The sequence below is a fragment of the Grampus griseus genome, assembly GCF_964374135.1.
Source record: "Grampus griseus genome assembly, chromosome: 2".
In the NCBI taxonomy this organism is placed as follows: Eukaryota; Metazoa; Chordata; class Mammalia; order Artiodactyla; family Delphinidae; genus Grampus; species Grampus griseus.
The window spans coordinates 127,206,805-127,223,211 of NC_139018.1; the positions used below are offsets into that span (position 1 = coordinate 127,206,805).

The following is a 16,407-nucleotide window of genomic DNA, read 5'->3' on the forward strand; positions in this document are numbered from 1 at the left end:
TATGCAACAATTTAATCTTCAGTGACTACAAAGGTGGCAAAGCATGAACTTGAAATGTATGCTTGGGAGCCATTATATCAGTTAAAATTGTATAGTAGATACTTAAATATTTTCATAAATAGAAAACTGCAGCCAAGAAATGGCCACAAAACCAAAAGTTTATTGTAACATTTATAAGCAAAGGTCAATTTCTTCTACCCGTGGACTATAACTGATGGTCGAGAAGTAATCCACTCACAACTTTTTCTTTGTACATCAACAATAAACATGAGAAAATGTGGGCTGTAATCCTTGACAAATTATTTCTTACACCACTTCTCCAAAGGGCAGAAAAACACTAGGTAAATACGGTTTCGCTTCATGCAATGATGATCTCGCAAAAAGGGTCAATATAACTATATACAGATTATTAAAGTTTGGAAAGTGAAAAATCTAATTTAAAAAAATCTAATTAGGCATGCAAAATAATATATATAAATATGTCAAACACTAAAAATGAAAGATATACTTGCACTTACTTTCAGACACAACAAAGATAAACAAATTTTATAATGCTTTCTACACATTGTAGGTATTTTGCACAGATTAACTAAAACTTTTCCAGAAAAACGCTCCATATATATGAAGCCAGTAAGGCATATTTTCAGATACTCAGATACTTTCAGAGAAGGGAATGAAAAATGGGTCTGTTCACAAAGAAACAACAAGAATTCATAAATCATCTAAAGTGAAAAAGAACTAGAATTCAAAGTGTAAGACTTAAATGAAGTTCAGTGATAATAAGAAAAGGCCACATAAAGCAAAATCCATTTAAAACAGAGACCAAATATCATGATACAGTGGGAATAAAAAGTTTGACATGCACACTCTCTTGAAAAATATTTTAGTTTGTTTAATCTCATATGTAATAAAATTTAGGTTATAACGATAACTATGTGCTTATTCTTAAAACATAAAAAGAGTGAATCAAATGTTGGCTTTTGTGGCAAAAATTTTTCCAACAAATTGGATGACAGCCCAATTCAAAGTCATCTGATTTTCACAGTGCAATCATAAAGAAGGTTTTTTGGTTTTGGGGTTTTTTCAAAACACTCAAAGGCTACATCAAGCCTCCTAATGCCTGTCTTAATATTTTAATCTTCAAATCATTCCCTTTTTAAATACGTCTAAATCAAAGTCATCCTTGTTGGTCTTTCTCTTCTTTACTTTTTAACTGATCTGTTGGGTACTGTAACATCCATAAATCATCTAAGAATCTTAACACACAAAGAAAGCACAGGCCCAGAGAGATGCACAGGCTAAGTGAAGAGGGGTTTCTGAATAGGGACTAATTTTTTTTTAAATTTTATTGGAGTATAGTTGATTTACAATGTTGTGTTAGTTTCAGGTGTATAGCAAAGTGATTCAGTTGTACATATATTGATACATGTATTCATTCTTCTTCAGATTCTTTTCTTAGATAGCTTATCACAGAATATTGAGTAGAATTCCCTGTGCTATACAGTAGGTCCTTGCTGGTTATCTATCTTATATGTAGTAGTGTGTGGGACTAATTTTATAAGTGGTATATTAGTGAATATTTTGCTTTCCTACACGACTCTTGAAACTTCATAACTGCAAGAACTTGGATAATGAATTCTCAAGTAATGAGAACCCCCTGTATGTGTACTTCTATTACCTGTTTATACAACAAGAGGGGATACAAATCTTGGTCTGAATATCTTAAGATATATAAAATATATCTTGGTCAGAACCACATTATAAATGACTTTTTTTTTTAATGCAACATAATACTGTACCAAGGTTGTAAGGGAGTTCCTTTTCATGTAGAGTCTCTCCAAGTACTGTAGTCCCTCATCTTTTAGTAACTCCAATGGGAAATGCTGCAGATTCCTATAATTTAAGAACAAATTCTTGTGCTTTTCCAGCCTTGCCACAGAGATCGTCTTACAAAGTTCGGATGCCATGACTGAACATATCCCATCAGGCACACTGCAGCACTACATCTTGTCAAAATTGGTCCATTTCTAAAGAGAACAAAAAAATGGAAAATTATGATACTGCTAACAAACGTTGCCAAATAAACCAGTTAGCATATATAGCTATTTGCAGACATTAAAAAGAGTTATACATCAATTCCTATATTTTTCTAACAACTAAATTTTCACACATATTTAGAAGGAGATTAAAATGAATAACTATTTAATAAAAATACTCTCACTATTTAAGCAATATTTACTACTTAGCAGAAATAGTCCTATTTGAAAAAAATAGTTCTTGAACTTGAGATAGGAATCCCTATCTAAGAGAACAGAGACCAGTTTCATAATATGCAACCAAAGAAAGAGCTTAAAAAATTAGACACAGCAAACCCATTTCCTTCTTGAACTACCTCATTTTGTCTTTAGCTTAAAACATTTTAAAAATATTTAAATGTATATAATATATAATATAACTAGATCACTTACAACTTCATTTTCTTCACTTCTTACTACCTAAATATTGTCCTATATGCGAATATTTTCTTTCTTTTATCTCTTTATTCTCTTTTCTTTCTTTCTTCTTAGCTTTGCAGATGATCAGAAGTAGCAAAGAAACAGGCCTGGGAACATAGAGTTTTACTTAATTATTTCAATGAAAGAAGAAATACTGCACTAGGAAATAAGAATCCTGTACTTTTCTATTACAATCTTTCTGGGCCTTAGTTGCCTTACATAAAATGGAGACAGCAATTTATTGGTAAGGGCCAGAACCTAGAACAGATTAAATACCTTTCTAGCTCCAAATTGACAAGGATAGGAAGAGAAATAACATTTCCCATCTTACCAACTAGGCACAGGGCAGAAACAAACTTCACATCACTTACCACAAGAAGAAACAAACTCAGAGATTCAATAATTTGTCCAAGGTCAAACAGTTCATAAGGGAACAAGGATTTTTCTTTCTTGGGCTGGGGAAGGGTGTCCAGTGGATTTCAAAGCCTGAAGTCTTTATACACACAGGCTGACAGGATTCCACAGGATACTAAGAAAATGCTAAAACACTAAAAACAAGTTGAGCTTTGTTCAAAGATTCTACTCTGGTTTTCCTGGGCACCCTTTCTCAAACTCTCCAAAGAGAAGTACCTTTCAAAGAAAATGTTTTTTCTTAAGAAAAACTATTTTCACAGGGAATTAATACCAAGTTAGTACAAAATTCAGTAACATAAGCTTTCAATAAGCAGAGTTTTCTAACTTTTTGGTTATTTTCTATTATTTCCAAACTCTTAATTCCCAACTAATAAGAAAGTATTTGCTATTTTATATAAAAGGTCAGAGAATATGGAGTATTCAATTATATCCCTAATGCAACATGAGAGTCCAGTACCTTCCCATATTTATACTAGCTACTCACTTACCTATTTTTATGAGACATATTACTTGACTTTGAACAAGATACTCAACCTTTCCACATCTTAGTTCTCTCCCTGTAAAGCAAGGGGAACTAGGCTACAAATAACATCGTTGATTGTATTTAGAAAGGGAAGCTTTCTGGGTAATTATTCACTGAAATAGTAAACTAGAAGCCGTTTAGATGTCTCACAAGCATCTCAAACTTAACACATTCAAAAACAGTTTTTGATATTCATCACCAATCCAAATCTTCCCCAGTCTTTCCAACCACCAGGAAAGCCGGAAGTCATGAACGATTCCTCCACCACCTCCAATCTATCACAAGGTGTATGGTTTCCATCTCCAAAATACACCTCAAATCTATCCACATCTCTCCATCTGCCCAGATGGAAAGCCACTGTCATCTCCTGCCCTGCCATATGTACTGGTCTCCCTGTGTCTACTCGAGTCACTTTGCAATACATTAATCACTTAGCTGGGAGCCTTTAAAAAAGAAATCCAACTATGTCTGCCTCTCTTTCTCAGGTAAACTTGCTCCCTAGTCACATGCATTCTAAATAAACCCTTCAAAAGTTTATTAAGAAAAATCAAACTTACCAAGTATTGAGGGCTCTTCACAATCTGGCCCCACCCACTTCTCCAGACTGGCAGCACCCTCCCTGGCTTCTCACCAAACTCCTGGGCTTTTCTAGTGCTTCGAAGTGCTAAACTCTTCACACCACTTCCTGCTCTCCTTTAGCCTTTGAAAGCACTGTCCCAACGCCCTTCAGGTTTCAATGTAAAAATCACTTCCCCATCCCAAGCTAAAGTCTTCTCTCTTACTCTTTCTTTGTAGGACTCTTCACAATTTGTAATCTATATATTTATCGGTGCATCTATCTATCGTCAATCTAGCCAAGAGACTGTACCGTAAGCTCCTGAGGGCAGAGACCTTGCTGTTTTCTTTACATTTGCATACCTGCCTCTAGCACAAAGCAGGCCCTCAAACAGCTGATAAACAACTGACAGTAGGACATGTGAGTAATATTGTAAGGTAGATTTTTTTTCACCTCTCATCTAAAGTCAGCTTGCAGATACTATATGCTGAGTGCATGCTATGTGCAATAAAGATCTCTCAATCCTTAAAACTCTGCACTGCAATAGACATTATTTAGCCTATTTTATAGATGAGGAAACTGAGTTTCTCAGAGGATAACTTGCCAGAATACCAACCCAGGTGTTCAACTCCAAAGCCTGTGCATTGCTCTACAAGGCAGACTTCCATGAACTTCAGTGGGGCCTGTGCTTCTTCCTATTATTATTTAAGTGGTAGGCAAAGCTTATGCAAATCTAAGACTACAAAGCAAAACCCACACTCCCTGATGGGAAGATCCAATAAGAGAAAACAGTGTAACCTGATGGCTTTCCTTCTAATCCTGCTGAATCCTGATGGGTGGGATTGGTTGCCCTTAAAACGTCATTACACTCTGTTAAAATGCATTTTGCTAGGAAGGCAGTTTGGGAGATGAAATCTACACAAATGAAATCTGAAAGCTTTCAATAATAAATAATGGTAATGGTTTTCCGTACGCATTCACTGGCAATGCACAGCCTTTACCAGCATAATTTTCTTACACATATTCCCTTCACTACCTCTTATCTACGATTAAAAGCAAATGGTATACTTAATATTAGCTGTATACAACTGCACCTGCATAACAGTTTTCTGACAGGTAAACACCAATCCACCCTATTATTATTTAAAGCAAACTAACCTTTCCATCTTAAGAAAATTCCACACATTTTAAAACAGGTGTGTTTTAAGGGAAAGGAGTCCCTTAGATTGACTTCCGTACTTAAGTCAGTGGAATACCCACTCCAATTTCCTAATATTGTAGATTAATGAATTAAAACCCGCACATTAAAAGCATTTATTAAAGGTTATGTTCTCAGTACTGAAAAGAAGGCTGTCAGAAGTCTTAGTTAAAACACATGCCGTTTTGCCCGAGTTAACGAAACACTCTGGTTGTTAGAGTTTGGAAGCAGTGAGCCCAGTGGCAGGGATTTCACAGACCCGGTGTCGGGATTCTCCGACCACCGAGGGCGAGGAGGGCCCGGCAGCTGTGGCGACCCGAGGCCCGGGCGGGCCCGCTCGGGCCGGGGTCCACTCGCTGCAGCCCGGACGCTTCTGCCAGACCCGGCCTCAGGGCCGGGGGTCGGGCCAGAGGGCCTTGCTTCGTGAGCCACCCGAAACGGCGAAGTGCCACACTCACCTCGACCAGCGGAGCCAGCGCTCCCGGGCACAGGTGCGCTGGACGGCAAGCCGGGACTCGGCGGGCGGGGCGGGGCGCCGGGAGGGGACGGGGCGGGGCGCGGACGACGCGGGGCGGGACGGGGCGGAACCCTCACTTCAGAGGGTTGGGGGAAGACAGAGCGGAGGAGAGAAAGACGAAACCTCGCGATAATGCTCCACCGTTCTCGCGGTTTTTACGATAGATCGCACGAGAGGCTTGTTTTCCAAGCGATGTGCCTATTGGCCAACAATGTGGCTTCTCCATGACTTGGCCCCGCCCTTGGCCCTGTCTTTGCTTCCGGCTCCGGCTTCCGGGTTTGTTGTTGAGATCAGCTCTTTGCTCAGAATTTTGAGGGGGTAGTTTAGCCGGCTGCAGCTTCAGGGACCGTCAGTAACTGATCAGTTCTTTCATTCATGCATTCACTGACGCACTCGTCCTCTCGTTCAATGCATACGTTGAGAAATTACAACAGTAATAACACCCAGTCGCTTTACTGTATACCAGGCAGCGTTCTAAGATCTGTGCATAGGTTATCTCAACCCTCACAACAATCCTATGACACAGGTACTATTACTATACTCGTTTGACGGATGAAAAACTTAGGTCAGGTAGGTTTATGTAATATGGCCAAGGTTAGTAATCAAGTAGTGAGCTTAAGCCCAGTATAAAAGAAGTCACTGCACGCTGGCAGGTTCGTTCCAAGAGTGAGGCAGTAACCTAGTCTCTGCTCTTGAAATGCCGTAGGTCTGCTGTGAGAAACAATCGTTAAAACGACAATAACAGCTGTGAGAAACAATCGTTAAAACAACAATAACAACTTTGTAAGTTAAATATTCTGGCAGTTCCTAGCATGACTGAGTAGGCCATCAATAAATATTTCTTCAGGACGGAATTTCCTATGTCAGCAGAAGGAGTCGTCAAAGGAAGAGACCTTTATGATGGTAAAAAGAAAAAAAAAAAGCATTGTTAAGGAACAGCAAAAAAATATTTTTTTAAGTACCTTGCTTGTTAACGTGACAACTTTTCTTCTGAAATGAAGTTTTTTAAAAATTTCCTCTCATGAAACTACTGTTATTTATTGTTCTTTGGCAAGCTTGATGTTGATTATAATGTAGCAGTTCATTGTCAAGATATCCTGACTTTATAGATACTGTTATTTATTGTTCTTTGGCAAGCTTGATGTTGATTATAATGTAGCAGTTCATTGTCAAGATATCCTGACTTTATACATTTACGTTGGTTTACTGTTAGAGGTAAATTACTGTTAGAGGTAAATAACCTAGAAAGCAGAGTTATATTAAATAAAAATAAGACCTATCTCAAAACAAAGTATGAGTTATAATGAAATACCTACCAATTATCTATTTAGTAAACCTGGTCTTCAGAAGTTACTGAAGTATATAGATGGTATATGTCATGTACTTCTAAGACCTTTTATACAGGTTTCCAAATACTTAAGAATTTGTAGTACTTAGAACTTTTTTGCTAGACTTAAAATGAGGAAATCCTCAGTTTATGTAAAAACAAAAATCTTTCGGTTATTAAAGATCAACCCAAATAATATATATTTGCTCCTAATATTGAAGAGTCACACATACAAAAAGGCAACTATAGATAGAACAATTTTTAAAAAGTAATCAATGTTAGTCTCTTAGTTTTCATTTCTTAAAAAACGAAATATTTTAATGCATTAATTTGACATCTGATATTTGATCATGAAAAATGAATCATCTTAAAACAACTTCTGCCCTCTGAAACTGACACAAAAGTAGCCATGTGATTCTTCCTATTAGTATGTTATCCTATGGCCACTCTTTAAAGTTCTCTAAATTTGTCAAGTGTCAGTTTCACAATTTGCCTCCCTCAGAACAAGGGGGAGGGACTTCCCTGGCAGACCAGTGGTTAAGACTTCCCTTTCCAGTGCAGGGGGTGTGGGTTCTATCCCTGGTGGGGGAGCTGAGATACCACAGGCCTCCTGGCCAAAAAACCAAAATATAAAACAGAAGCAATATTATAACAAATTCAACAAAGACTTTAAAAAAAGAAAAAAAGTCCACATCAAAAAGGTCTTTAAAAAAAAGGGGGGGGAATCCTCTAATACAAACTAGTGATTGGACAATCTTTGGCAAACTTTAACATCATCAGGCAGCGATACCACTTTAAGAAAATTCCAAGGAAAGGACAGCCCCATTTTAAAATTCCCACCTCTGGCTCCCAAGGATTGGGTTGCAAACTTAGATAAAACACTCTTCTCCACTCCCTATTGGTGCATGCTCTATCATTCATTCTCCCTGGAATTTTGTGAGATACTACGTTGCTTTATGGGAAAAGGCTGCGCCAATTTAGTCTGGAATTGCCCTACTTTAGACTTTTTCTGGTTATCAATCTGTACAAAGAATCACCAAACTGATACAGCGTGGACCAAACTGATAAATCAGGCTGCCGGGACATTGTGTAATTCGATCGAAAAAGAAACGGACAACCTCTCAAGCACATCGAGTATTTGACAAAGGATTTTACAACACAGTGAGAGATGTAAGAGTTAAACTTTTCTGATTTTTTTTTTTGCTAGTTTTAAAGGAGTAAGTGTCAAAGGAAAAGCAGATAAAATGCTGGCATAATGTAAGAGTGGCATGAAGAGAGTTTCAGAGGGTGTTTTTAGAAAGAACATTATTCGCAGATCAGTAATGGATTTTTGAATGGTAAAGGGAAAAAGGTAGTAAGATTAATAATAGATTATTTTATACTCCAAGAAGCTGTGGGGTTTTGTTGCTTTAATATGGATTTAAAGGAACACAGTAATATTATTGTAATTATCAGAGGAAATGAATATTTTTGTATGTATATTGTCTTACCTAGCATAATAGACAATCCAGCTGTTAAAAGATATAAGAGAAAATTATCATCATCTTTGGACCCAAGTTTTGTGTATATTTGTAGATTCGGAGATCCAGGGACAGATCTGCTAACAACAAAGGAAAACATAATATTGGTGTATGAAACAGAATCAGTAGGTAATGAATGTAAGGATAAATTCTCAAAAATGAAATCCAGCATTTATACTTTCAAAAATGATATTTTCACTAAAACTAAAATATAAAAGTTCAGGAAATACTGATAAATGAGGATAATGTATATTAAAACATATTTGAAATAGCAACATTTTAAAAAAATCCAGCCCAATAAAAAATTCCAAAATATAGCATCTTAAAGATTCTTCAAACATTAATTCAGCTAGTAAATATAATACCTAGTAGCACATCTATACCTCTACAAGGCCTAACTCAGAGTAGGTATGCAATAAATATTTCTTGAGGGTCCTCTGTTAATCCATATATGGGGATATAAAGTAATAAAATACAGTCTCTCAAGAAGCTCATACTCTAGCTGGGAGAAAGAGACGCAAAAAGTTTAAATGAAGACTTCTGGATAGTTTTTGGTGCATAGATGACTGCTGTAGACCCTAGATGCTTCAGGTGCTCAGATCAGTGTGAGCAGAAATATTCAGGGAGAGTTTCACAGTAGGGTTAAGACACATTTTGAGCTTCAGCAATGAGCAAACTTTCAGTAGATAGAAAAGAAAAGAAATGGCATCCCGGGTAGTGGGAGAGTTGTTAGCAAATATGTGCAGCCTAAAGAATAGAGAATAATTAGCTCTGACGCAGCAAAAGCTTCATTTGGGGACCTTGGTATAATAAAAAATTTTTAAAAAGCATGAAAAGTTACACGAAAAGTCAAAATTGCCAGAATTAAGGAGTTTGGTCTTGTGTTTTAAAGTAATATTTGTAAAAGATAAAACTGACATTGCAAGAACAGAGACCAGAAGCTAAGGGGCTAAATACTATAAATAATGGAGTGCAGATTGGTAACAGCCTCATAAGACATTTTCTCCAAATACCTTCATATGGTTGAATAATATAAATCTTGATGCATTTCTTTCTACTCTTCTGAAGCATTGAGCTTATTTTTTGTTAAACACTACAAATATAAATTTTATTAGATGAGGTGTTAGTTGTGGTGTAATAAAACAGTAAAAGTAATTGTTTACATTGCATCAGTTCTTGCTCCTTTGCCCTCAGAATTTAACGGTTTCTTGTTTCTATTTAACGAATTGAAGGAATTTCAACCAAAAAAAAAAAAGTTGTGACTGAAGAACACCATGGGAAGATGGGAGATATTTGTACTCACTGTAGGCTTTCACCTGATCTGTTTCTCTGAGACAAAACTCAGTTCCATACCTCAGTGAGCTGCTACCATGTACCAGATGATATCCTCAGTGTTGGGCAAAAAAAGGTGAATCAAGAACCATCTCCTCCCAAAAAAGCTTCAGGGATACCAAGCAGGGTATTTGTCTCCTGCTTCAAAATTTGCTTCAAAGAACCTGAAGTTCATCTATTTAAAATTTTTTTTTAATTGGAGTATAATTGCTTTACAATGTTGTGTTAGTTTCTGCTGTACAACAAAGTGACTCAGCTATATGTATACATATATCCTCTCCCTCTTGGACCTCCCACCCACACACCCCACCCCCGCATCCCACCCATCTAGGTCATCACAGAGCACCAAGCTGAGCTCCCTGTGCTATACAGCAGGTTCCCACTAGCTGATCAGTGGTTCCTAATCGGATAGATGGAGAAGGAGGTTATCTCTAGCTGTGGAAAAGAATCCTGAGACAAAGTCCCCTGATGACAAATGTGGCAGACTGCATTGCTCGCCAAATATTCCATTTACTCCCCTGGATATCTAGCCCTCTTTGGAATTAGGGAGGAAATGAAATATTAGCAGAAGTGAGGTGGGTCACTTAAGGGCAATGGTAGTGAAAAGCCCATACACAGTTTTTCAATCTCTGTTAGTCTACCATGACTCCTGTTGATGTACAGTTAAACCTTGGTCAGCCTGGATCTCTGAAAGACTGTGGATCAGATATTCCCACTCCCCACCTCCATCTCCACCCCTACTAAATCAAGTGAGTCTGTAGCATGTAGGAGTTAGTGTCTTACCTCATTATAGCCTAACTGATGCTGACTACCTAAGCTCTTATCAGCTTTTCCCCTGAGGATATCGGCATTTCATTTATTTCAGTTTTCTTAAGAAAAAATGCCCTAATCAACTGAGTTTCATCTATCAGGTAGATGATACATTTGGGGGGAAATCACACTATAAAGATGGTTTAATTGTTCATCCAGTAAACATTTATTGAGGCCTATTAGGTGTCAGGCAATAATACCATGTGACCCATCTATTCATAGAGCCAGAATGTTAAGATTGATTTTCAAAATTTTTGGAGCCTGTGCCATATTGTCTTTGGGAATCAGTGCTGCCCTATCTTATGAAAGTCTTGTAGTTATAAGATGTATAAAAGTCAGAATTACATATAAAACTGCATGGTGGTTTCATAGCTATTTTTTAACAGCTTTAGTAAGGTATAATTTACATACTATAAAATTCACTCACTTTAAGGATATAACTCAATGATTTTTTTAGAAAATTTACAGAGCTGTGTAACTATCACCACATTCCAATTTTAGAAAATGTCCATCACTATAAAAAGATACCTCATGCCCATTTGCAAGCACTTCTCATTCCTACCCCCAGCCCTGGCAATCAATAATAAAATTTCTGTCTCTATAGATTTGCCTTTTCTGGACATTTAATACATTAATGCAAATGGAATCATACAATATGTGGTATTTCACATCTGGCTTCTTTCACTCAGCATAATGTTATTGAGGTTTATCCATGTTGTAGTATGTGTCAGTCCTTCATTCCTTTTGTTTTTTTATTGAAGTATAGTTGATTTAGAATATTATACTAGTTTCAACTATACAACATAGTGATTCAATATTTTTACAGATTATATACTCCATTTAAAGTTATTACAAAATAATGGCTATATTTCTCTGTGCTGTACAATATAACCTTGTTGCTTATTTGTTTGATACATAGTAGTTTGCATCTCTTAACCCCATACCCCTATCTCACTCCTCCCCTCTTCCCTCTCCCCACTGGTAACCATTAGTTTGTTCTCTATATCTCTGAGTCTGATTCCATTTTGTTATATTCATTCAATTCTTTTATTTTTTTAGATTCCACATGTAAGTTATAACAAGTATTTGTCTTTGTCTGACTTATTTCACTAGGCATAATACCCTCTAGGTCCATCCATGTTATTGCAAATGGCAGAATTTTATTATTTTTTATGGCTGAGTAATAATCCATTGTATGTGTGTGTGTGTGTATGTATATATATATATATATATATATATATATATATATATCTCACATATTCTTTATACATTCATCTGTTGATGGTTGCTTCCAAATCTTGGCTGTTGTAAATAATGCTGCTATGAACATTGGGTGAATGTATATTTTGTTTTATTTGCTTCAGATATATGAGTGGAATTATTGCTGGATCATATGGTGGTTCTATTTTTAGTTTTTTGAGGAACCTCCATACTGCTTTTCATAGTGGCTGCACAAATTTATTCTCGCCAATAATGTATAAGGATTCCCTTTTCTCTGCATCCCTGCAACATTTGTTATTTGTGGTCTTTCTGATGATAGCCATTCTGACAGGTGTGAGGTGATATTTCATGTGTATTTGATATGCATTTTTCTGATGATTAGTAATGTGCATCTTTTCATGTGCCTGTTGGCCATCTGTATGTCTTCTTTGGAAAAATGTCTATTCAGGTCTTCTCACCATTTTTTAGTTGGGTTGTTTGTTTTTGTTATTGAGTTACGTGAGCTGGTTATATATTTTGGATAGTAACCCCTTATTGATCATAGCATGTGCAAATATTTTCTCCCATTCAATAGGTTGTCTTTCATTTTGTCAATGGTTGTCTTTGCTGTGCAAAAGCTTTTAAGTTTAATTAGGTCCCATTTGTTTATTTTTGCTTTTACTTCTTTTGCTTGAGGAGACAGATCCAAAAACAATATTGCTACAATTTATGTCAAAGAATGTTCTGCCTATGTTCTCTTTTAGGAGTTTTATGATTTCAGGTCTTAGATTTAGGTCTTTAATCCACTTTATTTTTGTGTATGGTGTGAGGAAATGTTCTTGTCTCATTTTTTTACATGTAGCTGTACAGTTTTGCCAGCACCACTTACTGAAAAGACTGTCTTTTCTCCATTGTATATTCTTGCCTCCTTTGTCTTAGATTAATTGACCATAAGTGTGTGGGTTTATTTCTGGGCTCTCTATTCTGTTCCGTTAATCTATGTGTCTGTGCCAGTATCATGCTGTTTTTATTCCTGTAGCTTTGTAGTAGTCTGAAGTCAGGAAGTGTGATAACTCCAGTTTGTTCTCCAGTTTGTTCAAGATTACTTTGGCAATTTAGGGTCTTTTGTTGTTCCACATAATTTTTAGGATTATTTGTTCTAGTTCTATAAAAATTTCATGGGTATTTTGATAGAAATTACATTGACTGTGGAGATTGCTTTGGGTAATATGGACATTTTAACAATACCAATTCTTTGAATCCAGGAACACAAGATATCTTTCCATTTCCTTCATCAAGGTTTTATAATTTTCAGAATTTAAGTCTTTTACCTTTTTGGTTATGTTTATTCCTATGTATTTTATTCTTTTTGATGCAATTTTAAATGGGATTGTTTTCTTGCTTTCTCTCTCTGATTATTAGTATATAGAAAAGCAACAGATTTCTGTATATTAATCTTGTGTCATGCAACTTTGCTCAATTTCCTTATTAGTTCTAATAGTTTTTTTGGTGGAGACTGTAGGGTTTTCTATGTATAGTATCATGTCATCTGAAAATAGTGACAGTTTTGCTTCTTCCCTTCCAGTTTAGATGCCTTTTATTTCTTGTTCCTCTCTGATTGCTATGCCTAGGGCTTCTGATACTATGTTAAATAAAAGTGGTGAGAGTGGACATCTTTGTCTTGTTGCTGATTTTAGAGGAAATACTTTCAGCTTTTCACCAATGAGTATGATGTTAGCTGTGGGTTTGTCATAAATGGCCTTTATTATGTTGAGATATGATACCTCTATAACAATCTTGATGAGAGTTTTTATCATGAATGGATGTTGAATTTTGTCAAATGCTTTTTCTGTGTGTATTGGGATTATCATGTGATTCTTATTCTTTCTTTTATTAATGTGGTATATCAGATTGATTGATTTATAAATATTGAACCATCCTTACATCCCTGGAACAAATTCCACTTGGTCATGGTGTATGATCCTTTTTATATATTGTTGAATTTGGTTTCCTACTATTTTATTGAGGATTTTTGCATGTATATTCATCAGATATATTAGCCTGTAATTTTCCTTTTTTGTACTATCCTTGTCTGGTTTTGGTATCAGGGTAGTGGGAGACTCAAGGAATGAATTTGGGAGTGTTCTTTCCTCTTCAATTTTTGGAATAGTTTAAGAAGGATGGGTATTAGCTTTTCTTTATATGTTTGGCAGAATACCCCTGTGAAGCCGTTCAGTCCTGGACTTTGGTTTGTTGGGAGGTTTTTTTAATTATTATTACAAATTCAATATCTCTACTAGTGATCAGTCTGTGTAGATTGTCTATTTCTTCCTGTTTCAGTTTTAGCAGGAGGTGTGTTTCTAGAAATTAGTACATTTCTTCTAGATTGTCCAATTTTTTGGCATATAACTGTTCATACTAGTGTCATAAATTTTTTTGTATCTCTTTGATAGCAGTTGTTCTTTTCTTTCATTTCTTGCTTTGTTTATTGGGGGCCTTTCTCTTTTCTTCTTGATGACCATGGCTAAAGGTTTATCAATTTTATTTATCTTTTTTAAAAAAATAGTTCTTGGTTTCATTGATCTTTTCTATTTTTGTCTCTATTTTATTTCCTCTCTGATCTTTATTATTTTCATGTTCCTGCTGACTTCGGGCTTCATTTTTTTTTTCTAATTCCTTTAGATGAGAAATTAGATGCTTTGAGATTTTTCTTGTTTCTTGAGGTAAGCTTGTATCACTATAAACTTCACTCTTAGAACTGCTTTTGTTGCATCCCGTAGATTTTGGAAAGTTTTGTTTCCATTTTCATTTGTCTCAAGGTATTTTCTGATTTCCTTTTTGACTTCTTCATTGATCCATTGGATTTTTAGTAGTACATTGTTTAGTCTCCATATGCTTGTGCTTTTCCCATTGTTCTTCCTGTAGTTGATTTATAGTTTCATACCATTGTGATTGGGAAAATGCTTGAGATAATTTCTGTCCTCTTAAATTTGTCGAAACTTGTTTTGTGGCCTAGCATATGGTCTATCCTGGAGAACATTTCCTGCACACTTGAAAAGAATGTGTATTCTGCTGTTTTGGGATGGAATGTCCTGTAAATATCTCTAAAGACCAACTTGTCTGTGGTGTCATTTAAGACCACTGCTGCCTTATTGATTTTCTGTCTGGATGATCTGTCCATTGATGTAAGGGGGTGTTAAAATCCCCTCTTATTATTGTATTATTGTCAATTTCTCCCTTTATGTCTGTTAATATTTGCTTTGTATATTTAGGTGTTCCTATATTGGGTGCATATGTGTTAACAAGTGTAATATTCTCTTCTTGTATTTTTCCCTTTATCATTATATAATACCCTTCTTTGTCTTTTGTCATAGACTTTGTTTTTAAATCTATTTTGTCTGATACGAGTTTTTCTGTCTCCACTTTCTTGTTTCCATTTGCATGAAATATCTTTTTCTATTTGCTCTCTTTAAGTCTATGTGTGTCTTTAGCTCTGAAGTGAGTCTCTTATAAGCAGCATATAGATGGATCTTGCTTTATTATCATCAGCCGCTCTATGTCTTTTGATTGGACCATTTAGTCCATTGACATTTAAAGTAATCATTGATAGGTATGTACTTATTTCCACTTTATTAATTGTTTTCCAGTTGTGTTTGTAGTTCTCTGTTTATTTCTTCTTTTTTTGTTTCTTCCCTTGTGGTTTGATGATATTCTTTATTGGTAGGCTTGTATTCCTTTCTCTCTAGTTTTTGTGTATCTACTATAGGTTTTTGATTTGTGGTTACCTATATATATGTTGACCTATAACTATATCTACTTGTTTTAAAAAGGTAGTCCTTTAAGTTCAAATGCATTCTACAAGATCTACAGTTTTTTCTCTCCCTCCACCCCAACATTTTGGGTTTTGATGTCATAGTTTACATCTTCATTTTTATCCCTTTACTGATTATTGTCATTATAGTTGATTTTACAATTTCTTTGTCTCTTGATCTTCATACTACCTTATTTAAGTGGTTGATCCTCAGTCTTCACTATACATTTGCCTTTACTAGTGGTATTTTTCCTTTCCTATAGATTCTTACTTCTTGTTATAACCTTTTCTTTTCCATTTAGAGAAGACCTTTTAACATTTCTTTTAGGGTAGGTTTAGTATTGATAAACTCTTTCAGTTTTTGCTTGTCTGAGAAGTTCTTTATCTCTCCTTCAATTCTAAATGATAATCTTACTGGGTAGAGTATCCTAGGGTGCAGATTTTTCCCTTTCAGCACTTTGAGTATGTCACACCACTCATACATCACACCACTCCCTTCTGGCATGCAAAGTTTCTTCAGAAAAATGAACTGATTAGTCTTATGGGGGTTCCATTGTATATGACTCTTTGTTTTTCTCCTGCTGCTTTAGAATTCTCTCTTTAAATTTTGCCATTTTAATTATGATATGTCTTGGTATAGGTCTGTTTGGGTTCATCTTGTTTGGGACCCTCTGTGCTTCCTGTACTTGAATATCTGTTTACTT

At 35.7% G+C, this 16,407-nt stretch overlaps 2 protein-coding genes across 3 annotated transcripts in view; one reads left to right on the top strand and one right to left on the bottom strand.

Annotated features, from left to right (window-relative positions):
- The window catches only part of LRRC28 (leucine rich repeat containing 28), a 188,181-nt gene extending 182,446 nt beyond the window's left edge, over positions 1-5,735 (bottom strand). Inside the window, exons 1-2 of the mRNA XM_082648402.1 lie at positions 5,645-5,735; positions 1,800-2,027 (exon numbers count right to left, since the gene is read on the bottom strand). Of these exons, the coding sequence (XP_082504528.1) occupies positions 1,800-1,967 (168 nt within the window). The 5' untranslated portion in view covers positions 1,968-2,027; positions 5,645-5,735. The remainder of the gene's footprint in view (positions 1-1,799; positions 2,028-5,644) is intronic.
- A 1,960-nt stretch (positions 5,736-7,695) lies between these two features.
- TTC23 (tetratricopeptide repeat domain 23) overlaps positions 7,696-16,407 on the top strand; it is a 111,093-nt gene continuing 102,381 nt past the window's right edge. For both annotated transcript variants that reach the window (XM_082649151.1, XM_082649150.1), the window contains exon 1: positions 7,696-8,200. The gene's annotated coding sequence lies outside the window, so the exon portion shown is untranslated. The remainder of the gene's footprint in view (positions 8,201-16,407) is intronic.